At 35.9% G+C, this 27,315-nt stretch overlaps 2 protein-coding genes across 2 annotated transcripts; one reads left to right on the forward strand and one right to left on the reverse strand.

The window, feature by feature from the left end:
- Positions 1-9,527: 9,527 nt before the first annotated feature.
- On the forward strand, positions 9,528-14,523 carry LOC126762969 (probable LIM domain-containing serine/threonine-protein kinase DDB_G0286997). Its single transcript, XM_050480118.1, has 3 exons — positions 9,528-9,542; positions 11,353-12,079; positions 13,995-14,523. Exons 1-3 carry the CDS (start codon positions 9,528-9,530, stop codon positions 14,222-14,224), a joined length of 972 nt encoding a protein of 323 aa, XP_050336075.1. The 3' UTR covers positions 14,225-14,523.
- Positions 14,524-24,901: 10,378 nt separating this feature from the next.
- On the reverse strand, positions 24,902-26,158 carry LOC126751366 (putative uncharacterized protein DDB_G0268364). Its single transcript, XM_050461571.1, has 2 exons — positions 26,135-26,158; positions 24,902-26,047 (listed from the first exon to the last, which is right to left on the reverse strand). The coding sequence occupies exons 1-2, from the start codon at positions 26,156-26,158 to the stop codon at positions 24,902-24,904; spliced, it is 1,170 nt and encodes a 389-aa protein (XP_050317528.1).
- Positions 26,159-27,315: the final 1,157 nt, after the last annotated feature.

Here is a 27,315-nt window from a genome sequence, read left to right on the forward strand (position 1 = left end):
ATGCCACTTCAATCAAAAGAAACGTCAAATATGGCAACATAACGGTAGATACATACCAGTTTTTATGTGCCTAAGTGCGTAGGGACTTTCTCAATTTCAGTGAGATGCTTGAGAGCTGCTCCAGCGATGCTTGTGAACGCTTGAGTGGGATAATGATAGGTGAGTGCATACATACATGTGCAATACAAACATAAATGTGTGCACTTTTTAAGAGCGGTAGCCCCAATATTGTCTGGTCGAAATTTTTGTAATTAAATTTTTTTTATGTTTTTATTTCTTTTTTGCATATGAAATAAGTATGATATGAATAATTGTTGCCCCTTCAAATGATTAATTCCCTTTCTTGTCTGCTCTGCGGTCAGTTCAAAAGTGTATCAGCCGAAAAGCATTTCCTGCCAAAATTCCACCAACACACACATTCCTCTGAAAAAAATCACACAAAAATTGCGGAAAATATTGAGCAATAGATTTTTTTATGGCGCTTAGGCTTATGACGTTTTGGGTTTGCTCCCATTCATTGCTGATGATCTCGGCTCTGAATGGCTCAAATTAGCAATTGTTGCGGTCATCTTTGTTGCGAGCGTTTATTTGGACCATTTGCGCGCTTGAAAACAACGTTAACCAAAGCGTTATGCGCACTACGCAATTAACAACAATAAAAACAAAGTTGAGGTTGCATTAATTTCGCGTTTGCCCCTAATTAAATGCTACAATTAAGTCACTGATTTTTTTCATAAAAAATAAAGAAACTAAAAAATCGCATGCACCAAAATTTTTAAAATGGTTTTGTTTCAGTTATAATTAATGGTAAAATAAAATTAGGGATTCGTTTCCATTGAAAATAAAAAAAATATATAAAAAATCACATGCAATAAAATTTTGAAAATATTTTCTTTTGTTCTTAATTAAATGCTACATTAATAAGCAGTATATTTTCAATAAAAGTTCGACATATTCGCTTTTATTCTCAATTACAATAATTGCCACAATTAAGATAGCGATTTTTTTAGTTTTATAAAGAAATAAATAAAAGCAAATCTCATGTAATAAAAATTATAAAAAAAAAATTGTTTTTCTTCCCAATTAAATTCTACAATTAAGTCATTGATTTTTTTTATAAAAATTGAAGAAATAAAGAAAGAAATCGCATGCAATAAAATTTTGAAAATGGTTTTGTTTCAGTTATACTTAATGCTAAATTAAGTTAGGGAGTTACATGTTATTATTAATAAAAAATTTAAAAAATCGCATGCAATAAATTTATTTAAAAACTCACTTTTCTTTTCTATTAAATGCATTAATAGGCATTCAATAAAAAAAGAAATTAAAGAAAATTGCATGCAATAAAAAAAATAATCGCTTTAATTCCCAATTAAGCCCGAAATTAAAAAAAATAATAAAGTTAAAAAAATCGCATGCAATAAAATTTTGAAAAAACTTGCTTTTCTTTCCAATTAACTGCCACAATTGAGAAAGCGATTTGTTTTAAATAAAGTAGTAAATTTAAAAAATCGCATGCAAAAAAACAACATTTAGAAAAAAAATCACATTTCTTACCAATTAAATGTTACAAATAAGTCTGCAAAAAAAATAACATGCAATAAAATTCTGAATGTCCACTTTTGTTCAAAGTTAAATACAGCAAATTAAGTCAACGATATGTTTTCATAATTTCAAATAAATTTAAAAAAATATCATGCAATAAATTTTTAAAAAGTTGCCGCAGACAGTGAACCCTATGTTGGTTATGCATTTTTGCTCCGCATTCCAGCAAAATATTCGCACCTTTTGTTTGCAAGTGTTTATATAAATATGACTGTGTTTCAGCTGTTGCCTCTATACCTAAATTAACATGTCAAAAGCAAAATTATTGACAAACACAACCATTGAGCAAAGTTTTTTTAACGAAATAAAGACACAGCAAAGTTTTAAGCAACTAAGCCGCTGTTTCCTGCATGCAAATTTCAAACAGTTAATAATTACTTGGCGCTCGTCATATTATTATAATATGTACACACTCATACATACATATTTCTTTGACGCAATTGATCTGCGCTTCTCCTGTATGTGTGTGTGTCTGTTTCATTAGTGCATCTTTCTTTATGACTATTTGTAGTTTGTTTTAAAATTTTTTCTGCATCATCACTATTTATTAAATATTTGCTCCCATATGTATCCCTTCGGGTTGTTACGTAAGACTTTTCTCCATAACTCTGAACTTCAATCATCCATCAAAACCTGTAATATTAACGTCTGTTATTATACAGACTTACCTACAACGCAGAAAGTAATTGTGTTGAGTTCACTGTCTCGCAAAAATCTGCTTTGTTGACCTCTTTTTGAGCGCCGCTCAAACACACATACATACCCGCTTATACATGTGAATATTTCAGCGACTTATTGCGCCGACACCGAGCATCAGCGGGTGGTTTCGTTAACCACATAAAATTTGCTGGTTTTTTATACACCTTTCCCCAACTTGCAAGAGTTCAGTTAACAACTGCAAATTTGTTTGTTGCTTTATCTTTGCGCCGATAAATTTGTTTAAGTCGGCAATTCATTTTCTTAATTTCACAGCAGATTAGTATTGATTTCTTTAAACTTTTGGTCATATACAGGGTGGGTCTTTGGCAAGCATATAGCAGCTTGAATTGAGTTTTTATATTATAAAGGAAAAAGCACTTAAGATCACTTTGAGAAATACGAAATTTCACTAGTGTGAAATACGAGCAACTCGAGAGCTCATATTATCGGCCATAATCAAAGCCTCCAAATACTTTTTATTATCAGTCTCGTCCCTCCCGACGTTACATAAAACGTTATCGACTAGTATTAAGGTACATGGGATTCCTCGGGTAAAAAAATTTTTCAACAATTTTATTTCTCATATATGTAAAAAATTAAATCTTCAATTGTAAGAAATAATAATAATGCTTTAAATTCTCAAACTTTTGGAAAAAAATATTTTAAACTCGGTCATTGCTACGCTGAAAGGATAACTCCTTACAGGATCATCTAAAGTGAAAAAGTACTTATAACTTGGACAAAGGAAAAAAACTTTTTTTTAATTAAAATTTCAAATTCAAATTTCAGTGAAAATTTCGCCATTCTTTTTTCAAATAGCTGTAATCGAAAAAAGTCCTTTGTCCAAGACTTTAAGAATTGTATCTCAAAGACCTGTGTCAAATTTCATAAAGATCGGTTAAGTAGTTCTCGAGAAATCTGGCCAACCGACTTCAAAAACACAGTTTCGAGAAAAACGCGTTTGAAGACATTCCTAATTATTTTATCTTTCTATTAAACCTCAAGAAAAAAAATTGAATTAAATTCCCAAGATAACAACTTTGGCCAGATAAAATATTGATAAATTCCGCAAACCTAGAAGTTTTTGTGAGAATCGACCAACCTAAAAAGCGTTACATTACTGAAATTGCACCCTTTGGCTGGTTTTCACACACTGACTGCTTCGCCGTGAATGGCGCTTTCGAGGTCAACCCAACACTCATAACAAAAGAAGAGATCGAGACTGCTCGCGAACCTAAAGCGATCCTATCGCAATTGGAGTTGATTATGGATAAGTACGAAGTCCATAAGGCTGCTGGGTCCTTTTCATTTGGGGTGTTTTTTACGTGGCGTGTCCCAAATCCAGCACAACCCGGGGAAAGGATGATTCGACTAGGGTAGGCAGAGGAAGAGTATGACCTCCACTCCGTTGGAAAGACTTAGTAAAGCAGAACCAGGCTACACTTAGATTCTCCAATTGGCGCCAAAAGGAAGAACGACTGGCGCGCTGTTGTAAACTCGGCTATAACCGCATAAGCAGTGGGTCAATAAAGACGAAGAAGGAGACTCATGATCCACTCCAATCATATGCCCTACATGCAATCTTTCACCTCCCATGTCTCTGATCTTCTTTCTGTATGCCTTATGAAACCAACACACCTAACTTATCCCTGTGGTGCGAAACCACCGAAACAGCAGGTTTTCTACCATCCGAATGAGTCTTGATAACCTACACAATAACATACATAGAAAGAAGTGTTTATCGGAAATAGTCACCTATTAATAATCAGTATATTTCCTAAGGGTCGCAAGGTAATATATTAGTACAGCTCATAGATCAATTTAAAATCAATGTACATATATAACAGCAGCTTGGGGTTTTCTGCATAGTGAGTAACAACCATCGTTAGTCATCAAATATTCGTTCGATTCATTATCAAAACTTTACTAACAAAATCAAAACTATTAAGCCAAAGTCAAATACCACAAAAATTGTATAATTAAAATACCAAAAATTAATACACCAACACATATAAGTAGGTATCTATAACATCGCAATGTTAAATAGTATTTTGGGTCAGTTGCTCTAATGAAGCAATATCAAGTAGCCATTCATTGACACATGTACTCGGCCGAAAACTTTTTTTTTATTTTTTTTATGGGTTTTTTATTTCCTCTCTTTATGTCGATAAATTACGGAAAACCCAAAACTTGTGGGATTATTCAATCTCAATGCAACCATTAACTTTTTTCCAGCGGAAGTAGACAACAATTTTCATGAGTTGATTTCTGAAAACTCATAAAGAAGAATTAGTTATGGTTTTCGAAATTTATGATAACAATAATAACTAAAGCTTAAAATTAATAAAAAAAAAACTTGTTCATCATCTCTGGAATATAGTATTTCTATGGAATTGTAGAAATCCTCTTTTGCTTACAAAGATATTAATCCCAACACGTGTTCCACGGTTCCAATTAACTAATTTTAAGCAGCGCATTGATTACTTTTTTCCATTATAGTATTTCGTTGTGTAATTAATCGTATTTACTTACAAGCTTTTCGTGTTTTACTTCAAGTCTATGATTCCTAAGCAACACCCATCCACTTGTTCGTAACCACGAGAGGGTCACTTCACAGCAGGCAAAAAACAGTGTGCCGTGTTTATCACACCAAAGAGATCAAATCAGAGATGTTGGCAATGCGAACAGCTTAATCATGTGTCAGTGTCAGTGAAGAGCTGTCATTGACAGCAAATCGGGTCATCTCTTCGGCGATAGCCATATTTGTAGCCACGAATTGTTTTAATAGCAATGAACTGCGGATAAATTGTAGTTGAAGTGTGCTATAAACAAATTGGACATAAGACTTTAACAATAAATCGAGTTTGATTGTATGAAATAATGTTATTTTGACATTGAAATGCACCGCAAGAGCGCAAGCTCATGTAATTTAACTAGTAATGCTAAGACGATGCTCGGAGTGCATGTATGCCGTTAGTTATAAACACACATGCATTCAAATAATCATTTTTGTTAGTAATTCAATACTATTTTCCACTTTTTCTAACACAAAAACAGAGTTGAGGGCATGAAAAAGATAGCATTCGGCTAATGTCAGTCTGTGCGAATGACGCCTTGAATGCTTGTTCGTTTGTGCGCAGTTGATGTAATTCATAGCGAAGCAAGTTTGAAGGTCATAAGTGAACTATTCGCTAAAATTTGTAGTTATTTGTCACTTAAATCAGTTTTTATTCTCCGCATTAACGATTTGAGTTTGTAGTGTTATCTTTAATTTGCAACGATGATGAGCAAAATTTTCTGATCGCAATTAATTAGTGTGAACTTAACTTTTATTTTTATGGAATAAGATATAACATGCTAATCAAAAGTGAAGAAAACATGATTATAGCAACCGGTATAATTCGTTGAAATGGAAAGTCATCTCAGAGTAACGAAAATTATTAGTTTATCTTAAAGAATTTCTCTAAAGGATTAATCAACATCACTACCTTGTATGGAATAAGTAGCAATTCAGATGTACTCGTATTCCGAAGAAAAGGGTTTCGGTAAATGTAATGAATTACGATAGACTTTATTACCTGCTTATAAGGAAAGAAATTATTATAAGGTAATACTTAATAAACAAAAATCTTGCCTTTAAAGATAGGTAAGTCGGTTACCATGACTCACTCGCTTAAATTGAGAGGAAGAAATTGTTGATTGAGGTATTACTAAACCGCCACTTTTCAAGGAAAACACAGAGAAATATAGGTATGTACTTTGTCAAGACAACTAAGAAAACGTTGAACTAAAATCCCAACACGGCGAGGAGATTTCGAAGAATAGGTTATGTCGTACTAGCCGGCTGTCACGCTACACCTAGACCCACTGACCCTTAGTAATGTAAGGTGGAGTTTTAGTTAAATTAAATATAAATTTATATCCAATTTTGTTATCTTATCTAGTTATTTGAACTAAGAATCTCTTAGGTATCTAAAATGAGTGTTAGATAAGACTGGCAGAAACATACAGGGTGTTTCAGTGTCTCTCATGCCTACTTCCCTGCACTTTCCGCATGTATCGTCTTTACTTATGCCCATCCGGCTTACATGATACATGTAGGTTCTGTGGCCTGTCATTAGACCAATAACCATACTCCGGCCGGCGACCGTGACTCTATAAGTTCTTAAAACATTCCATCTCACCCCGATCCTTTTTTCAGCTCTTTCGAAAATTTCATTGTGTCTCTTTTTAGTGACCTCTGTATATCCTGTACTGATTCGGTAGCCTGACGGATGGCACTTTTCACAATCACATTAGCTGCTTCGTTTCTCGAAATTTCTTTGCGGCCTGGAATCCAGTATATTTATATGCATTTATATTCTCTGACGTAATCCAACGTGATTTTATAGCCTGGGTGTCAACGTACATATTGATCATCTTCATCTTCAGCTTGTATACCCGCAGCTTGATGGGTCTCCTGTGATTCGGTCTCGAGAAATAGATGCCGGCTCCGTCTCCATGATCCATTTCATACTCTTTTAGTATAACCTCTTTTAGTTAAGTCTTCTCTTCTAAATAAATCGTGAGAATATGTGGTATATTGTTGGTTTGTTGGCGCCTTTTCAGTCCAGGAGTGGTTCTTAGCGCTCACGTTATGCAGAGAACTGCGAATGGCGGCATTCGCTCCTCATACTTTGTAAAACAATTGTTAAAACTTTTAAGAGCCTTACTTATAAGTCATAAAATGAAAATATTCATCTTTCTATCCCGCGAAAGACTTAAATTATTGTTTATATTTTATTAAATTTACCATTCTAAATGGGCCAAGAATATAATTAAATATAAATAAGATAAGGTTTGCACCGCAACCTAGGGTCTAGTGGTGTAGAACGGAAGAGGAGTCGGAATTTGGAATTCGGGCGAGTTCGTCGAACAGCTTGTTGTCGGTTACCCCTTTATTATAGGCGGTTCAGTCTTTTTATACACTCTTCCATTAATAGCGATTTAATTTCATAGACTGAGATCACTTTTAGTGTCGCTTGACTATCGCTGAGTATAGCGCAACGCTGGTTACGATAGTTGCGTTGGATATTAGTTTCTGCATACTGACTTATAGAAAAGCCTTTTGCTTGAAAAATGGAATCGAAAAAAATCCCATAGATATGGGAAGCTAGGTATTCGGTTCCGCAATGTGTGCTTCAATGCTCTCCGGTGTCTTCGAGCCGTCAGTAGTAGATCAAGTGTCGAATCACTCTTGCTCAGCATTGCCACAGTGGTGCAGATGCTGACCAGTCTTTGCACCTTCGATATTTGAAGAACTATCTATTGACCTATTGAAGACCTTAAATGCCCTCTCCAATTGTAACGATAGGCCTCACGATCATGGTATACAGCCACCTGATCATACTTGGCTTTCATCGCCAAGAACCACTGACCAGGCATATGCACACCATGAGTGCTTTTGTAGCTTTAGACAATGTTATTTCAATATAACTTTTCAACCGTAAGGTGGAGGCTACCATAATATGAGTAAATAGGTCAAAGTTTCATCCACCAGTCCCGTTACTATATTGACAAAATCGAATAAAGTAACCCATTCTTATGTAATCATTGGCAATAATTCGAATTCAGCGCAACCTATCCGTGGTTGATACTAATAACCCTCCCACTTGATCGTTTGAGAACCGAATACCTACGAAAATATACTTCGAGACATACAACGCTCTTCTTAAAAAAAAATTAAATAAAATGAGAGTTTAAAATTTTTCATTTAACTCCAGCTATAAGCTTTAATCGTTTCGAAATTTGCCCTGTAATTACAAATATATTATTAATTATTAATCATATTCGTAAAATTATTAACGTTATGCAATATCTCTAAAGCTCGAATCAAGTTTAAGGTGTTAAAATCTTAAGTATGCGAAAGAGACCGCCTTCGAGTGCAATTCATCTCCGACAAGTCGTTACCCTAAATCAGCCGATTATGTCATAGACTGATATGCTCAATTTATAATTTTTTTATATATTTGCGCAGCAACACCAGCAACAAAACAAAAAAAAACAAAACCTAAATTGAATGCCGTTGAGCATTTACACCTCAGGAGAGCAGGGCATGTCTGCGGCCATTCATTGAAGTCAACGAAAACCCACTGGACGGTTTGCACTTGGCATCAATTTCCGTATCAAAATATGCTGATCGTTCCGCCTCATTTACGAAACCAACGCCACTCCGCTCATTATAAAGTACTTGATTGTAAAAGGTTTGCACTGCGCCGGACACCCAGTGGGCAAACGCGTTGTACGCCTTGGGCGCCCTACGGTGAAGCAACGCTGGAATTTAGGCGCTCAAGCAGTGTTGATCGCGACGATCCTCTCGAAAGCGGGCGTAAGCATGCAAAGTTGAAAATAATCACAGTCGGTGCAATTAAATTCGATACAGCCGCAACCAGCGCATGGCGGGCGGTTGCATAAGCGAACTTGGCAACAGCAGATTGGCTTTTCAAGGCGATAATTGCATACGTGTTCCGGGGAAGAGGCGCTTCTCAACGCACTTAAAGTGGGAAAATTAATCAACTCAAATGTTTGTCATTTCACTCAGCGCAGCGCATCCAATGCGCCAGCACTCTTTGGTTTGGCAATTGGACTTCCGGCGGCAGCGAGTTGCAGCGGTAGCCTTAATTTGTTTACATTACATTACCGCCAACACTCAAACATAAGTACTTATGTATTTATACGGTAAATTATCACAAATACTCACGCAAACTGCTGGCGCTTTGCTAAAGTCTTCAGCAGCGCTTGTTAAATGAGCTTTTTCGCGCGCGCACAGTTGCAAAGCGTCATCTGCATTTCTTATTCTTCTTCTTCTTTGTTACTCTGCTTTTTACTACTTCTTTACTCTGCAATTTTTGGCGCTCATTTTAGGTACTTTGCATCGCACTCTGGATCTGCGCGCTTTGAGCGCCATCTGCGACTTCATCTCCCGCTGCATTGGCCAAACTACGTGACGCGCTTAGCTTTTTGGCCAACATCTGTACTTCGCATATATTGTTGTTGTTGTTTTAGCGTATCTTGTGTGTCGAAGACGTTGTTGTTGCTTTAATTTTTGACTGTGATATAAAAGATTGGCGTTCAACTGATTAGCATTTAGTTGATTTCTGCTTGTCAATTGGTCCAGTGGTCGGTTGTGTTGAAAATTGTGACGCATAGGTTTTAAACTAAAATTGATTTGTGCAGTGGAAAAAATGCGCGCTTTTATTGTAAGTTCAAAAAAAAAAAAATTTTAAGTGTGTTAAAAGAAGAGTTTGAGTTAGTGTCTAAACAAATTATGCCTTAAATTATGGAGTATAAACTGAGTGCAACTGGAATGGTGTGTTGAAATAGTGAGATTTGAAAAACAAAGCGAAAAGGACAAAAAGGATTACAAAATGGATATGTTACATTCACTAAAAAGAGTTAATATATTAATGTTGCCAAAACACTTTTATAGAAATGCCTTGACCCTCTTAAAGTATACAAAAAAATATATAAAAGTCAAAAAATATTTTAATCAACTGCTTTTTAAAGAAAAAAAAATATATTTTACTTGTATATAAGAAAATTAAAAACATTTAATTATTCATTATATCTTTTTCTCTCTGAGAATAATGTCAAAAATTTTAGTTTTTTAATATTATATTTTAATTTAATTAATTTACCTTTTCAAAATCAAAAATTTGATGTCATGATTAATTGAATTTTTTTTAAATCATCTTGCAAAATACATTTCTCCGGAAATGAAGTATTATTTTATAATATTTTTTTTGAAAATTAAAAAAAAAAAATTTCTTAAAATAATTTCTAACATATACATATGTATATTCGAATTATAGTTTTCTAAGTTAAATTTTCATTTTTATTCGAGTTTATTCCTTCGATAGTTCGGTCAAATTTACTGACCTCTTAAGGAACTCTTGGGCTATTGCTCAAATTAGCAGCAATAAGTAGGTTTCATTTGGTGCTGCACCGGTGTGGTGTATCGCCTAACGAGAAAAGGTCAGGTTTATCACAACCGTTTGGAGAATATTAGGTTATTCAATAAGTTTTGTCATTTGATAAGAAAAACACAATTTTATTATTCAAAATATTCAGTACAATCTCCCTGAAGTGAGAATCAGGGAGATCTGCTTAATAAGCTTCAACGGCTGTTATGACCTCTTCATTTGATGAAAAACGCTTGCCATGCATATATTTTTGAATTCTGGAAACAAACGAAAGTCGATGGGGGCCAAATGTGGTGAATAGGGTGAATGCTCCAACAATTCGAACTTTAATTCATGGATTTTATCCATTGTCAAAATGCTCTTGTGACACGGTGCATTGACCTGATGAAAAAGGATTTTTTTCTTCTGCAAACCGGCTACTTTTTCACGAATTTTTTTCTTCAACTTGTTCAAAAGGTCGCAATAATATTCAGGATTAGTTGTTTTACCAGTTTGCTTGTAATCCGCAAACAAAATTCCCAATTCACATCCCAAAAAACTGATGCCACCACCTTCTTGGCCGATTTACGGACACGAACTCGTTTCGAAGCCGAACAGGCAGGTTCACACTATTCTTTAGCCACTTGTTTTGATTCAGGATCATGGTAATAGACCCAAGTTTCATCCATTGCGATGAATCGATGCACAAAATTGACTTTATCCTTTTTAAAATGCTCTAAATGTTTCTGAGAAAATTGCATTCGAATGTGTTTTTGTTCCATTGTTAGCGAATGCGGCACACATTGTGCACACAGCTTTCTAAAACCCAAAATTTTAACATTCGTTCGTGAACTTCTTTTTGTGCTACACCTTCCAAAAATAAGAATTTCATCACTGCACAATATTAAATTTTTTCCATTGTAAAAAATACTGTGACACGGCGACACTAAATGGCTTCTAAACAAATAATGAATTGACTGAAATAAAACTTATAAATCAAATAGATTTCAGTGATTCCACCAGGTACAACCCACTCATAACTCTTCGCTACCAAAAAGCGTTTTTAACCAAGCTCTAATGCAAAACTCGCCACTTTTCACCATTTCAGACACTCTGCCTGCTTGCGTCGGCGTACGCAAAGCCACAGGGCTACAGCTACCAGAACCAGCAAAGCAGCTACCAGAACCAACAGAGCAGCTATCAGAATCAACAAAACAGCTTCCAAATAAAATTGCCTGGTATTAGCAGTACTTCAAGCGCACAACAAACACCAAGTTTCCTACAACAAGCGCTGCAAAACACCAAATTGACACAATCGCTTATCAGCGCACCAGCGCCAGCGCCAGTGCCAAGCGTTGCCACACCAAATAACTACTATCAGCCACAATTTCAGTCTAACTTCCAACCCAGTCATCTACCAGTGCAGCAACCCGCCTTTGCCACCTACCCACAACAACAATACCAACAAGGCGGTGGCAGCTTCGGACCAGCACCATCATCGCTAGTCACCAAGGACATCTATGTGCATGTTGCGCCCGAAGAGCAAGAGGAACGCTACCAACGACCAGTGTTGCCACCACCACCACCACGCAAGCACTACCGTATCGTTTTCATTAAGGCGCCATCACCAAAACCAAGCGCTGCGGCATTGCGTATCAATCAAGCGCCCACCGAGGAGAAGACCATCATCTATGTGCTCACACGCAAACCGGACCCACTCGACTTGGAGGCGGCCTACCAGGAGGCAGCGCCCAAACAGCCCAGCAAACCGGAAGTCTACTTCATCAAGTATCGCACACAAGAGGAAGCGCAACATGCACAGCGCACCATCCAAGGTAGGTCACAATCACCATAGTTTTTTTCTATGTAGATTGGCAACAGGTTGTGTTTCCGCTGCGAATCAAGCGCGCGCTGCGAAATATTTGACTTCGAAAAGTTTATTGCTTTTTGCCTTTTATTTCCTGTTCTGCGACATTTGTTATGCAAATTCAATGCGCCGTCTAATGGCGGAGAACGTCATCGAAAATTTGCCAATCAACGCTGATATGATGAATCATTTTCACACCTAGCAACACCAACAACAACAATATGTTGTTTGATTGCCTTTGTTGTTTTATTCAGTTTTCTTGAAGTTGCTTTGATTTAGTTGCACAATCTCGGCATTTAATGGCGCTGCCAACGCTCTCTATCCATCCACCATCTCAAGAGTTTTATGTAAATTTGTTAGTCTTTCCTAAATTTGTATGCAAATCTGCGGCGCGGCACTTCTGATGTACCTATAAATATTATGTATGCAAGCGCTTTTGTTATTATTGGCATAGGTCGAAGGCACTTGTTTCCCCGCTGACTGAAACAATCGTGCTTTGGAATGGATGCTCAAGGTCGTTGGAAGTTCTTCGGACTTTTTATTATTATGACACGAATATATTCTTTTAACGACTATTAAACGAGGTCAGATTCCACGCAATCAGATTTTATTGACTTCACGTCCACATTTGAATAAGTAAAAAAGAGTATTATGTAAATGAAAGTTTTATGATTCTTTCCGAATTATTAGTTCAGTAATGAATTTATGTTATTTGCTTCAATAAGCTTTTGACTTTTATTAGTAAAATGAAAGTAAATCAATTAGAAGCATTTTTGAGAGTCCTTTAATTGAGTCAAAAAGCAAATCTTTTTTTCGAAATTTAATATTTAGATCAATTGACCTTGGACACTTTGTTGCTTTATGAAAATTTTGGCAACTATTGTCCACTTTACTTTCTTAGTTCGTTAGTATTGGAAAAAGTACTAATTTATTAACACTACTTTGTCTTTAGAAGCATGGAGGAAGTGGATATAGTGTCTACTTATAAATAACGAAATAGCTGATGGGATTGCCAAAAGCGCCATCCGCCACCTTGGTAGGGCTCGAGTCCCATCTAAAACCTCTGCCGATTTGGGTTTTAACCACAGCCACCACGAATCTCCACAAAGGGCCAAACCCAATGAGCAGACTGGAGCGAACTCCAGGGGCTACTGCTCCCCGTGGTACCAGGTTAAAGTCTTTAGTATGACCTTGTAGCCGAAGCTGCGACCAGTTGAGCTTCCATACAGCCCTGGACTGGTGGAAAAACTATATACAATGAAATTTCCGAAAAGGTTGACAGACGGATCAGGACGTGATGGAATGTCTTAGAGCCATGTAGAATGCAATGCATAGCAAGTGCACTGATGAAAAATGATCATGCTTTTTACTCACACGGTATCAAAAGAGTTGCGGGACGGCTGTTAGCCTTATGACTGGTCACATGCGAGCCGGATGGGCAGAAGTAACGACAATACATGCATATAGTGCTTGGAAGTAGGTCTAAAAGACATGCTGGAACACCTCCTATGCTTACGTGCAACATTGCCTAAAGATCGTCTAGGAGCTTTGCAGTTCAAGCGACTAGATGTTGTATGAAAATTAGATACCCAGTTTCCCTTGAAGTTCACAAAAAGTCAACACCTTCCTGTATGACGAATATATCGGCTCAAATTAAACTGAACCTCCGGCATTACTGAGGACTAGTAGGTCTATATATGCCATGACAGCCCGTCGCTACAACCTAACCTTCTTATTTCATCCAAAGAATCGCTTCTTATTATCTCATATTTCTTATTATACTCTCTTCAAAATGATCCTCTAAGAACATCACAATCACATCATTTGTTTTCATTAAATTATCACATTTCAAGCCACACTTTAATTGAATTTTCACTTTCCAGAGCAATACGATCAATTAGGTGGCACTACACAGGTCTCCGACGAGGGCATCGCACCGGTAACCTCAGTGATAGGATCGCTGGATCCACGTGGCGCAAGCGCCGGCGGCAGCATCAGCAGCTCCAGTGCATCGAGTAGCAGCAGCAGCAGCGCTAGCAGCAGCAGTGCCAGCAGCAGCAGCAGTGAAGGTGGCAGTTTAGGCAAATATTTGCCCCCAATTACACGACTTTAAATTTAGTTAATTAAAATTTTTAGCGAGATTAAATTAATCGACTGAAAGCGATTTTACGGCACAACAAAAGAAAACAAAGACTCACAAAAACAAAACACACGCACACAAACACAAGACATACAAGCTCACAATATCAACAAAAAAATCTCACACACACACAAAGAAACAACATTACACACACATATACACACACTCGTTTATATTCGCTCCAACAATTTTATGCACGATTATGCTCGCTTGCATCGCCGAATGCAGGCGAATCAAATCAGAGTTGATTTTCGTTATTTTTCAATTTTTGCCTTTTCTGTTGATAAAGTCTGTTAATTAATTTTGTTGTTATTGTTATAAATTTCTTGTATTTGTGTCATTATGCTTTTAAAAGCTTTGAACACAATGCGTTGTTTGTTGTTGTCTAATTTGTTAATTGATATTTTCGGCAAAATATTCTTTTGTTGATTTATTTATTTAGTTTTCGTTTTCCTTACTATATTTTTGTTATTTACTTTTAATTTAATTTGTATCGTTATGTCTTTATACATATATACTCATATATAATAACTGAGCGCCTCACTGCTGCCGCAGCCGGCCATCCGCCGCTAGTCGATCGTCAAGGCCCGAAGCGCCGAATGCCAACTAAATTATAAATATACATATCTACACATATGTATGTAGTTGTAAGTTGTTATGTAATAAATATGCGTTTTGCCACTTTTTCTACTATTTCTTGTAAATATGTATGTTAAATAGAAAAGCCGCCGTCACACAGCGCTTCATTGTGCATAAATGAAATAAAAGAAATAAAATTATATTTTTATATTTTTTAAAAAAGTTCAAACCAGTTTATTTGTTTACCTCCAAATTTGATATGCCATAATTTATGGTCGAACGCCGAATTTCGACACGGAGAAATTAGCATTGTGTTGAGCAAGCGCGGATGGAGGAGAGATGTTTAAGATGAAAATGTCGAAATGTCAAAGTCTTGAAACATTCATCGATAGTAAAATATAACAACAACAACATTACACCTATATGAAATTATCAAAATAATAACAGGTTGAAGCGTGCTTATAAAATAAAAGATAAAGAGGGAAAGAAAAAAAGAGAGAAAGAAATTGGCTGAATACCAGAGCGCTACTGACTGACCTGTCTTAAGGCGATGCTGCAGCTGCAAATGAATCAAAAAATGGATGCGTTTATATATGTGAACTGAGATCTTTAATTCAATTTTCTTTTAAATAATTTTTGGAAATTAAAATATTGGACCATCAAAGAAACAATAAGGAGAGAAATATCAACTTGAGCTATTATTTTTCCAATAAAGTTTCGCTCTATGTTAAGCCTTTATTAACTAATAAATTTTTATTATTATACTAAAACTAAATCATTTTTACCAAAAAATTTTAGATTAAACTCACTTTTTGTATGCTTAGGCAAGAATGAAAAGTATTCGCTCAGTTTATCCGATGGAAAACCTGTAAAAGTGGCAACAATTGTAAGTAGTCAAAGATACGCATGGAATTTGTACCCTTTTGCCTTTTTTCGTCTTTTATACATATCGAGTTGTATACATATATAAAACTGATCAGGATGGTAAACAAACTTTTTGTTCTTTATAATATCTACAATATTGGGTAGTCGAAAAAGTCTTTTCGTATTTTGTCAATAAATGTCGATGCAGTCGTATATCTCCAGTGCTACCAATCACATTGTGTCATACCATATAGCATTGGAAAGGGAGACTATAAGCTACATTTAGTTACAGTTGTTCAAAAATGAGTGAAAATATTGAAGAAATTCGCTATATTTTGAAATTTTTGCATAAAAAAAGGGGAAGAATGCCACGCAAGCCACCAATGTTATCCGACCTGAACAATTTCTTCGGACATTGTATTATTGCTTTGGAGAGTAACTGGTTCGTAAAGACATATCGTTAAATGAAAAAAAAAAATTGCAAGCACTTGATTCCAAACGATCGGTTTCCATGACAGGTCACAGGTGATTCAAGTAGAGGTACTTTTTTCAATAGCCTTTTTTAACAGATCACGCGTGATTCGTATGAAACTGTCATATTATTTTGTACAGTACTGTTTAGCATTTTATCTTAGATCTCCGTTTACAAATCGTACAATTTTATTACAAATGTTCTGTAAAGAATGTGTTTTGCTCATCAAGATCTTAAATTGCAAGCGTACAAAGTACAAAAAAAATTGAACATCACTTCGTTTATGTGTTCCAAGTTCCAAGAAGATCCGACCTTTTCAAGCCAAATTTTTTTCAGCGATGAGCCATTTGGAATGAAAAGATCCGAGGGCTGCCATTTCATCCAGAAAAAAACGGTTTGATGTGGTTTGTGGGCCGTATCCTTCTGGCTGTTACAAATTTCTTGACAAACTTAATATACCCTGTTCAATGTATAATGAACACCAAGGGTGTATAGTCGAATATCTTCGTGTACTCGTCCTGATATATAAGATAATATTATCAAGGTTGACCTCTTTTGAAAAATTATGCACAATAAAAACAAAGTATTGTTTAAAACAACTTTTATATTCAACTTGTCGATCTTCCGTAAAAATAAAAACAAGATTCATGTTCTAGAAAGACGTCTCATAAACAAACCGCAGTAAAATTATTAAGAATACTTTTTCAAATTTTCAGTTTTCTGGAGGTCATACAATAGTTCAACCACCTCATGCTTGCGCGATTTTACTCCGGTTTCGAACACTTTGTTACTATTTGAGCATAATATCAATATATCAGCACATAATGGAACTGATGTTCCTCATTTGGCGATTGAAAGACTAGACCACTTAATTAGCGTCTCATTAAAAACAAAGCTTTTAAATATTAGTCGTATGGAAATGGTAAAACTAAAATCAAGTCGTTAGCGAAACAATTAAGTATATCGAATCGGACAAAAATGTTAAGAAACCCCTATTACGGTAATGCGATATTCCCCCGCAACAACTGTATTTGTGCATCGCTACCTCCAAACGACATATTTTAGGTAAGTTTTCGGTTACTTCAGTTAATTTTGGTGCTTTGTTTTAAAACTTATCTTTAAATAATAAAAAAGCTACAAAGATGCAAACAGCAACAACAAGACTTCAACTCACCGGTTGAACTTTTGAAAAATCGTTTCGTGCGGAATGTTCGGCTGTCGTGTCGTATACATGCTACGCTTTTCGGCAGCGAAATTTGCATTGTGGTCGCGACAAGTTGCGGCTAAGTCCATACAATGGGTCAATGTCACACCTCAACGACTTAAGAGTGCCATAAGGAAGTTGGCGTCAATATATGCATATGTTTGTATGTATGCTGTGGCTGGCGAGCGCCTAAAACCGACTGTCAGTAGCTGGCAGTGATGACTGTGAATAATCTGAGCGTAACTGAGGAATATAAAAATGACACCGAAAATTCATACATAACACCTCTTAAACATTGCCATAAAGTTAAAAATTTGCTTCGCGCAAGAAAGGCTTAGCTGATGGCTGACGTGTGGTAACAAATACTAAGGAGTTGTTTTGGTTGGCAGGCTATATGTATATGTACATATGTAACTTCAAAATAAATTGACTTTGGCAGTATTATGTAATTCGTTGGAGTATTGGGTGAACACAAGTAATGGCAAATAAAACTGTTCATTTACTTAATTGTTGGGTGCAGTGCGAGACAGGCGTTTCCTGGCAACTCTGGTTGGCTAATCCACCAACGTCAAGTTTATGATAAAATTAGTTTCACAGTTTTTTTCTCAATTGATTGACAGATTGTCTTGATTGCAGGTTTTTTTATAAACTAATTTATCGCACAATAAAAGGTCAACAAAATAGTTAAATCTGGCTTATGATTTTAATTAAATTAACTTGACTTGTAAAGTTTCAAAGGGGGAAACTCTGCTTTGAGTAGCAAGTTCTCCACGTTTAAAGGAAGCAATCGCGATCCAAAACGAGTGCTACCACGATCAGTCAAATCAAAAATGCTTTTCCTGTTTAAAATAACGGTTGATCGAAATAGAGATATATTTTTCAATAGTCTTCTTTTGACAGATCGCGGGTGAGTCGTGTCAAGCTGTCATGTTATTTCTGTTGAGTATTGTTTGGCATTTCATCGTGGAAAGACTTACGTCGTTCAACTTTATTAGGAAAATTCACGTTCTGTAAATACGAGTAATGTGTTTCGCGCGCTTCGCTCAACTTATGGTCAGCATAATAGGGCTTACTGAGTGTACTATTCTCAATATCATCATCCATCTTGAGACCCAGCTTTCATTATGGAATAATATTCGATCGAATTGACCACGTCCAGCACTCAGTGGAGAAAGTATAGCTATCGTAGCTGAGAGTGCACACAAAGACCGTGTAGAGTCGATTCGGCGCCTTTCGCAGCAACTCGAACTGACGCATGGAACGACTTGGCGCATTTTACGTCGAGATCTTAAATTAAAAGCGTATAATATAATATATAGCTTATGAAAGAACTGAAGCCCCTCGACCTTCCCAAGCGACATCGCTTCACTCTTTGGGATCTTGAAAAAGATCCGACGTTATCGAGCCAAATTTTGTTCAGCGATGAGGGCCATTTCAAGGTCAATTTCAAAATTTACGCCTTTGGAACAAAGAGCAACCTGAGGAAGTTCAAGAGATGCCATTTCATTAAGAAGAAACAACGGTTGGGTATAGTTTCTGTGTCGGTCAAATCATCAGTTCCTCAAAAATGATGGCGGTGAGAAGGTAACCTTCAATGATGAACGTTGTTGAGCCATCATAACCGACTATTCAATGCCTGAAATATCAATGGATTTATTGAGAGAACAGTTCGGTGAACAGATAATTTTACGTTCCAAGTTAGTGTGATATCACACTGTTAGACTTTTTTCTGTGGGGATAAGCAAAGTCTGAAGTACATGCGCACAATCCCGCTTCGATTCAGGCCTTTCAGCAAAACATAGCGCATGCCATTGCTAGTTACCAGTCGAAATGCTCGAACGAGTCATCAAAAATCGTACTCAACAGATGAATCATCTGAGACGTAGCCGCGGCCAAGGTTTGAAAGAGATAATCTTCAAAAAATAAATGCCAAAAGAATGTTCTTTCGAAAGATAATAAACATTTTCCATTAAATTTGAAGTTTCTGTGGTTTTTCTTAAAAAATGTAGAGAACATCTAAATGAGTCACCCTTTAGTTTACTTCATCCCGAACACAGACCACAAAGAATACTGTGAAAGTCGTGAAGACAGCGATAATCCATCGTTTTTATTGAAGAAAACATAGAAATAGTTAAAGAAACAGTTGTTGAAAATCATCGTCTTGGCATCAGGTACATAGCAGAGTACTTCTATATATGTATATTATGGATGGACTCAAAACATATTCATGAATCTTTGGGTAAGAAGCGTATCAATACTAGACTCATACCAAAAGACCTGAACCTTTTACAAAAACGATGCCGAGAAAGCCGTTAAGATATGTTTGAATAAGAGATAATATTCATCAAATGTATAATTTCTGGTTACGAGACGTGGATTTATGTATAATTGTGACTTTGAAACACTCCAAAAATGAGCCGAAACTTGAAAAACTAAGAAGAAGAAGGGACGGCAGCTCACCCCAGTCGATGATTATAACGCGTCAAAGGTGATCAGCATCTAAATAAGATATATATCAAATATTAAATCCACAAAATCATCAAATTTGTTTATTCACTCGAGAGTCCTAGTCTAAGCCATTACAGAATCGGAAGTTTTCACCTCACTCTCCTGAAAGCTATAACTGTACTTTCTATAAAAGTGTAATCCGGTGCGAAAAAATCCATAACTTAAATGTTTTCATCACATTTCTTAACAACTAAAAGTTTTTTCCCCTAACAATAATTGCTGTCACCAAACTTCCTTATTTTACAGTTTATAAAATTATAGTATTTTAGTGTCACACAGCAAAATCGCGTCATCACTCAGCTACTCAATTCGCCCTATATACTTACGGCAAATATGAATATTTATTGAAATTGCGGGTTTTAAAAATTCCACATTTTATGATGTCTTTGTAACCTTTACGCTACAAATGTTTTGTGTGATATTGCGAACGTGTGCAAAGGGAGTAGCCAAAATAATGCAATAAACTTGCGTAGAAATACAATTCCGACGTAATCGTAAAGAAAACACTGTTGCCGGCGTTGGCGTATAAAGACGAATAAGACGTAAGCTAAGCCGCTCAGCGGTTAAAATACGCAACGATAGTTAAAAGCAATGAGTGACTGCCTGTCAACAGCACCAAACTTTAGAAGTAGGCAAAACAGCTAAAAAGGTAAATACATAAATAGCAAATTGAATGAAACTAACGGCAGTGTACAACACCAACAAAAATAACAACGAAACCATAATACGCCAACGCTTATTGCGCCAAACGATTATTTCGACTAACTATTATATTATTTATCGATTTTGTGTTTCAATTTTGAATATTTGTTTTACAATAAGCACTAATGTGGTTTCAAATATCTTTTGACGTTATTTCCATACCATATAACTGTTGTTTTGACACAACTAATGTCCTCTAGCCATTAATCAACAAATAATTTTGATTTTATCTGCTTGCTTTTGGTGTGATTGTTGGAAGATTCTGAGCCACACAAAAGCCATGTTTAACATCTTATTTCATCTTTGTGTTTATATTATTGACACAATTTGAATGGATTGGTTAGATGTATAAAAACTCTTTATTGCCTTCGATTTGCCACTTTTCTAACAGTTGGATTTACGCACAGCTGTTTTCTTGACAAAAAACTTACGTGTGAAAGAAGCAACTGAGCTTTCTTGCTCAATTCGATACATAAAATGAATGATCAAAAAAATTGTTTTTTTTTAATTCTCTTGTTAAATTCTACAACACCGCTATAATATTGTAACAAATTTTCAAGTTGATCCGAGTAACAGTTTCTGAGATACAGCATTGAGAACTTATGCGCTCGAGGCTAGCTAGGCTAAATGAGCCGCCTCTAAATGCGCTTTTCTCGAAACTACGTTTTTGAAGTCGATTGGCGAGATTTCTCGAGAACTACTCAACCGATCTTCATGAAATTTTAGATACAATTCTTTAAGACTTGGACGAAGGAGTTTTTTCTATTACAAACATTTAAAAAAAAGTCGCGAAATTTTCATTTTTTTTGTAAATCTAATTTTCAGTTTCTTTTTTCTTCGTCCAAGTTCAAAGTTAAGGTTTTAACTAAAATACGCGTTTTTCACTTTAGATGATCCTTTATTGAGTTATCCTGCCAACGCAGAATTATCTTTTTTCCGAACGGTTACCGGAAATGGCGTCCAAATGGCTGAGTTTAAAATATTTGTTCCGAAAAATTTCAGAATTTCTTTGTTAATAGCGTTTGTGTCTTAACTCTTTTGGTACAGATTGTACAAGTATACTGTAGATCATACTTGTATAACATGCCTGGAGCATAACGCATTGTACGTTACTTATAATTAAGTTAAGAATTATTTCTTAGCTATTTAGAACTTCCTCTTTTATGCCTTTGGTGGTGAAGCCGAAAAGTTTTCGTACTAAGTTTGTAGGAAAAATGACGTCAATCGTGATCTAACTCTTTAGAAAATACCCTATCCTATCTCCCTATACACAGATTTAAACAAAAAAAGCCATAGAATTTCTGAAACCAAACATCTATTAACTATAACAATTCTTCAGAACAAACACCACAAATGCCCGGTTTCACAGTCCATACTTAAGTTATGCTTAAGTACTGAAAATGGGAGACTTAAGCAGTGCTTAAGTAACAGCTGATTTTTGTTTACGCTTCCATGCGACATCTTTCTTAGCGTTCGAGCAAATATCCGTCCGCTTGCATTCGATGACAGCTTTATACTTTTCCACCAGTTGCAATAGGTGCTCCGACTCGTTAGCGCTGAAATACGGGGTTCTTTTGTGGTTTTCTACCATTTTCGATATAACTTTCCTCGCAAATTTATGTATTATCTATTATAATTGAAATAATTCAAACATATTTTTATGGATGACATTTCTAAAACATATGTTTCCCATAACGTTGCCATATGTATATCATAATAAATGTATATCATATTAAAATTAAGCATTGACTGCGAAACGCTAAACGACTACTCAGTCTGCAACAATGCTTAGCTAAGATTTTATTTGGACACAACTTGAGTATGGAATGTGAAACCGAAGATTTTATCAATTTTTTATGGCATTTGACGTAACTTTTTTATGATAGGCATGAATGAATATCCAATTAAAAATGAGTGTAATTCTTTGCGCTCTGCTCTCGAAACACGCATTTGATTATATTTTACACTTGCCGTACGAATCCTTTTTTAGACTTTTATTTTCCTCCTATCGTTTATTCTTACGCCATCCGTATCGTGCAAGTTAAAATGCGGTTCTTTAGTTATTGTAAAGTTTCAATTTATTTTGGGATTATTTCTGTCTGTGTTTATTCTACCCACCGCGATAAACGCGCTTTATTTTATTTTTAAGCACACATTTAGGACTTTGTAGAATGAGAAATGTTTTTATTGCAGTTTCCTTCTATTCTGTATATTTAATTTTCTTATCACATCTGATCTAATAAGTACAAAAAACTCTTGCAAAACTACAAGTTTAGTTTCTTATATTCAAGGGCAAGCTATAATCGGTCATGGACTTTTCAAAACTAGAATTTTTTCACAACTTGTTTATTATAACGTTGTTGGTTCTTTGTTGTAGCAATATATGGTTATTACTATTTTCTAAATTTAGTTTTCCAAATTTCGTCGAAATATATTTATTTTTTAACACTAAAATATAATTGTTTCTGCAAAAAAAAAATAATAAAAATTTCAAATGTTTAATCTTTTCTTAAAAATAATCTGATTTTTTTTCAAATATTTTTTATAGCTTCTTTCTTCCTCGAAAATCTAATTTAATCTTTTAAAAAATTTCAATTTTTCTTAAAAGTAATATTTTTTTAATTTGTCGTAAAATTTAAGCAAATTTTTCTAAAAAATAATTTTAATTTTATCTTAAAAATATTTTTTTTTTTGAATTTTTACCAAAAATAATATTTTTTTAAATTTTTTTTTATAGCTTCTTTCTTCATCGACAATTTATTATTTAAAAATAAAAATATATTTTTTGCTTTTAAAGATTTAATTTTTTAAAAGGTTTATTTTTCAATAGCTTTTTTTATATCTTCGTTCTACTTCCAACTGATGTATCGGGTTTTTATTACTTTTAGAGATTTCACTGCAATTTGTTGGTGACATACATACATGCATACATATTTCGTTAGGTTATAATTTTATCGTATCTGATCGATTAAAATAGCTTGAAGTTATACGAAACAAATCACAAATTAAAAAATATAACTAATATTTCCCGAATTCTACGTAAATTTTATTTATTTACACCATTCACAGATGTTTAAAGAATTCCTTATTAAATTCACATTCATCATTTCGAAAGTCAAGTGTCAGAATTTATCTTTGCAAAAGAAAGCCAGCTAACTCAAGCGTACGCTATATTTGAACCTTAGTGCGCTGCGTTGCGGTCTTAGCGTGTATGACTTACGATTTTTATTGAGTTTTGTACAATTGATAGTCATCATTATAATTGACGGATGTCATTATAGAGCCGCCAGTCATCAGCACAGCCGAATCTCAAATAGATATTCGTCATTCGCTACGAGAAATCGTGAAATTTTCTGTCATGCACCGAAGTGTTCTTCAATAAATCTGATTCATTGATGCTTTGCATTGGAACTTCTTGTTGAAACCAAATTTAAAAAACACACCAAAAATTGTTTTGGATTTTTAAACTTCTGATTATTTTCAAACGTTGACTTTTCGTCTTAAATCCGAAATTTTGCTTATTTATTGGTTCCCATTGAGCCAGAAATGGGCACATTGCATCGACTGAACCAAATTTGGCTGAAAACAATATCTTCTTTGAGCTTTTCAATATGCGCTTCAACCGTTTCGTGTACACTCTCATTATGAAAGAAATGCATTTAAGGTGTTATACAATTCACAGATCTTTGGCAATACAGTTAAAAACATCCTGAAAATCTTCAAAAACAATTCAGTGTTTGCGTATAATACAACATTTATAACTTTTTGTATTTTGTACATATTTAAACAGACCGATAGAGATTTCATTGACCCAAATAGTTTCTTTGTTTGCTGTAGAAAAGTCTTACAAAATTATAAAATTTACCTTGCACTCAACTGCAAGGCGACTTTTAAAGAACCCAAACTTATATCTTACATAGTAAATTATGGTAAACATTTTCATTGCATTCCTCTTAAGGTTTTACTCGTTACTTTTAATAGAAAGTGCCTGAATAAGGATATATGGTAAATGGAGGTTAAGTTCTCCTGAGCTGTGATGAATAAAAATATACACATGAAAGAGCAAACAACTGAATTATAAAATCAAAAAATATTTTCTTTTATTTCATTCAATAAATTAATACAAACTATTTGTGTGTGAATGGCGAATGAATGATACGATTGTGGGGCTCGCATGATTCAGAAGAAAACGAAAAAAGAAGCCATAATAGATTGCATAGATTGAAGAGAGAATGTATGAACAAGTCAGAGAATATGTGAGTGCCTTAAAAACTATTAACTAAATTATTTTGTAAATTTTTGCAAGTTCCAATGAACCCATTTACTTCTTCTTGATGGGCAAGTATTTGTTGGTGGGCAAATTATAGTTGCTAGCCGATTGGAAGTTCTGCTGCACGAAGGACGAATGTGAATGTTGCTGGCCAATGCTGCCACCCAAGTTCAGAGAACCACCAGAGACGGATGTAAGGGGAGCAATACCCTCATCGGAAATGTGCGTAGAACCACCAAGAGCATCGTATTGAGCTTGGATTTCCTGTTGGGCGCGTTGAGCCTCCTCCTGAGTCTTGTACTTGATGAAGTACACTTCAGGCTTGTGTGTTTTCTGTTCACCTTGAGCCTGTTGCAATTGCTGTTGCACCTCGGACAAGTCGGGTTTCTTCGACAACACATAGATGACGGTCTTCTCTTCATTAGCATTCTGAGCGTGTCTCAAAGCTGCGCCGGCCAATTTGATATTGTGTGTTGGTGCCTTGATGAAGACGATGCGATAATTCTTGCGAATTGGGGCATTATCGAATTGTTGACCGAGCAAAGTCTCTTCCTGGTCTTCGGGTGCTGAGTGGATGTAAATATCCTTAGTGATGATGGCAGTCTGTGGACGTGGTTGCTGGAATGATTGGAAGTTCTGTTGGAAACCACCGTGACCGCCGGAGGGGAAGCCGAAAGCACCGCCACCCAGCTGTTGTTGTGGTTGGGGCTGAATTGGCTGGCTAAGTTGCGCAGCACCGAATTGTTGTTGTGGCTGAATTGGCTGACTAAGTTGCGCAGCACCGTATTGCGCCTGCTGTTGTACCACTTGTTGTTGCACAAATTGTTGCTGATGGCTCTGTGAGATTGATGACACTCCACCGTTTTGGAGCGGTGGCAAGTAGTTTTGTTGTGGTGGCGCTTGTGGTTCTGGCAAATGGATCTCTTGTGATGGTGGTTGCAATGGAATCGATGGTGATGGGTTGAATGTTTGCAATGGTGGTGACTGCACTGGGGAGTAGAGTGCGCTTGGTTGTTGTGGTGGTGGTGAAATGGGACTGGAAATGGGTGCAGCTGGACCTGCTTGCGGTACTGTATGATGATGATGATGATGATGCTGATGACTCACAGCTGGTACAATGGGCGCAGATGGTCCGGCTTGTGGTTGTTGATATTTGTAGCCTGGTTGAGCGCTAACCACGGCGAGTATGGTGAAATACTGTGTGGTGAAAAATTGTTTTTATTAATTTGATGTTATTGATGATAATAAGTTCATAAGCTCATCCTGCCTGAGCATAATACCTACCAATGCGACACTGATTGCCTTCATGTTTGAGTATTTTTCGTTAATTTTTGGCGTTGCGATCTTCCTCACTTTCTCTGACAAGTTCAAATGCTTGACTGATGCCTAAACCTGAACCAGTTAACACTTTTATAGTCGGTGAACCAAATGGTAATCGAAATCTTTCTCAGCAAACTGAATCAATTCGCATTTGAATTAATCCACCAATTTGTAGCCGCTTTACATCCGTTATTGCCGTTATGCGCAAGCGCACCACGCACGTGTGACCTTTACATGTATCACCGAAAATCGTCACATAAGCGCGATTAGCACATCGCGGAATCGACCGCTCGACCGGTCCTCTATTCCGTTTTAAAATGCATCCCACTTAGCATAAGGTCGTTCGCTGGCATCACTTTAATCGATTATCTAACAAGCCAGACCAGCATTAGCTCACCATCCGTTTAGAGCGCGCTTCAATGGGCCGCAGACGCGCCTTCGCACTCTGCAACTGTAAACTTGTAAACCTTTTTTCCGTTTGGTTTAAGTTTTTTTCCAGTTTTTGTCTCCGAATTATGAAATTGCTAATGTCGTGTTGCTTATGGTTAATTTAATGCAAAATTATTATTATTATTTTATAGTCTTCGTAACATCTCTTCAACAAAAACACAAAGCTGAAGAAACAAAAGATCCAAAAGCGCAACGCAACAAACGCCACAAAAGTCGGTATTCGAACAATTCTAATTTGCATATTGCCATTCATTTCTTTTCACTTTTCCTGTTTGGCCGTCTGCTTCGGCGTGGAATTGTTGGACCAGACGTTAATGCGACGCTGCGCTGTTCCAATGCGTAGAAACGGCTTAGTCGCCCATTAGCCATGTTTACAGGCATTAAATATGGCCCTCTTATAAATTACAACAATAAACGTTATAACGAAGATATCACAACATAATTACGCAGCATCGTTTGCCATGCTCTTTCGCTCTCACTCTGTTCGATTCTCTCATGCAAGTTGCACAGCATTTGAAGTTCAGCAACATGTTGCTAGCTACATACTGCAACATCATGCTCTGTGCTATCGTTGAGGGTTATTAGAGTGTACGTATGTATAACTGTATACTATGAATAACGGTTACGTTATGCTTAAATAAAAATTATTATTTAGTGTGCTGAGAAGGGTTAGGTGCATAAAGATTTATTTTATA

Source organism: Bactrocera neohumeralis, chromosome 2 (genome assembly GCF_024586455.1).
Source record: "Bactrocera neohumeralis isolate Rockhampton chromosome 2, APGP_CSIRO_Bneo_wtdbg2-racon-allhic-juicebox.fasta_v2, whole genome shotgun sequence".
In the NCBI taxonomy this organism is placed as follows: domain Eukaryota; kingdom Metazoa; phylum Arthropoda; class Insecta; order Diptera; family Tephritidae; genus Bactrocera; species Bactrocera neohumeralis.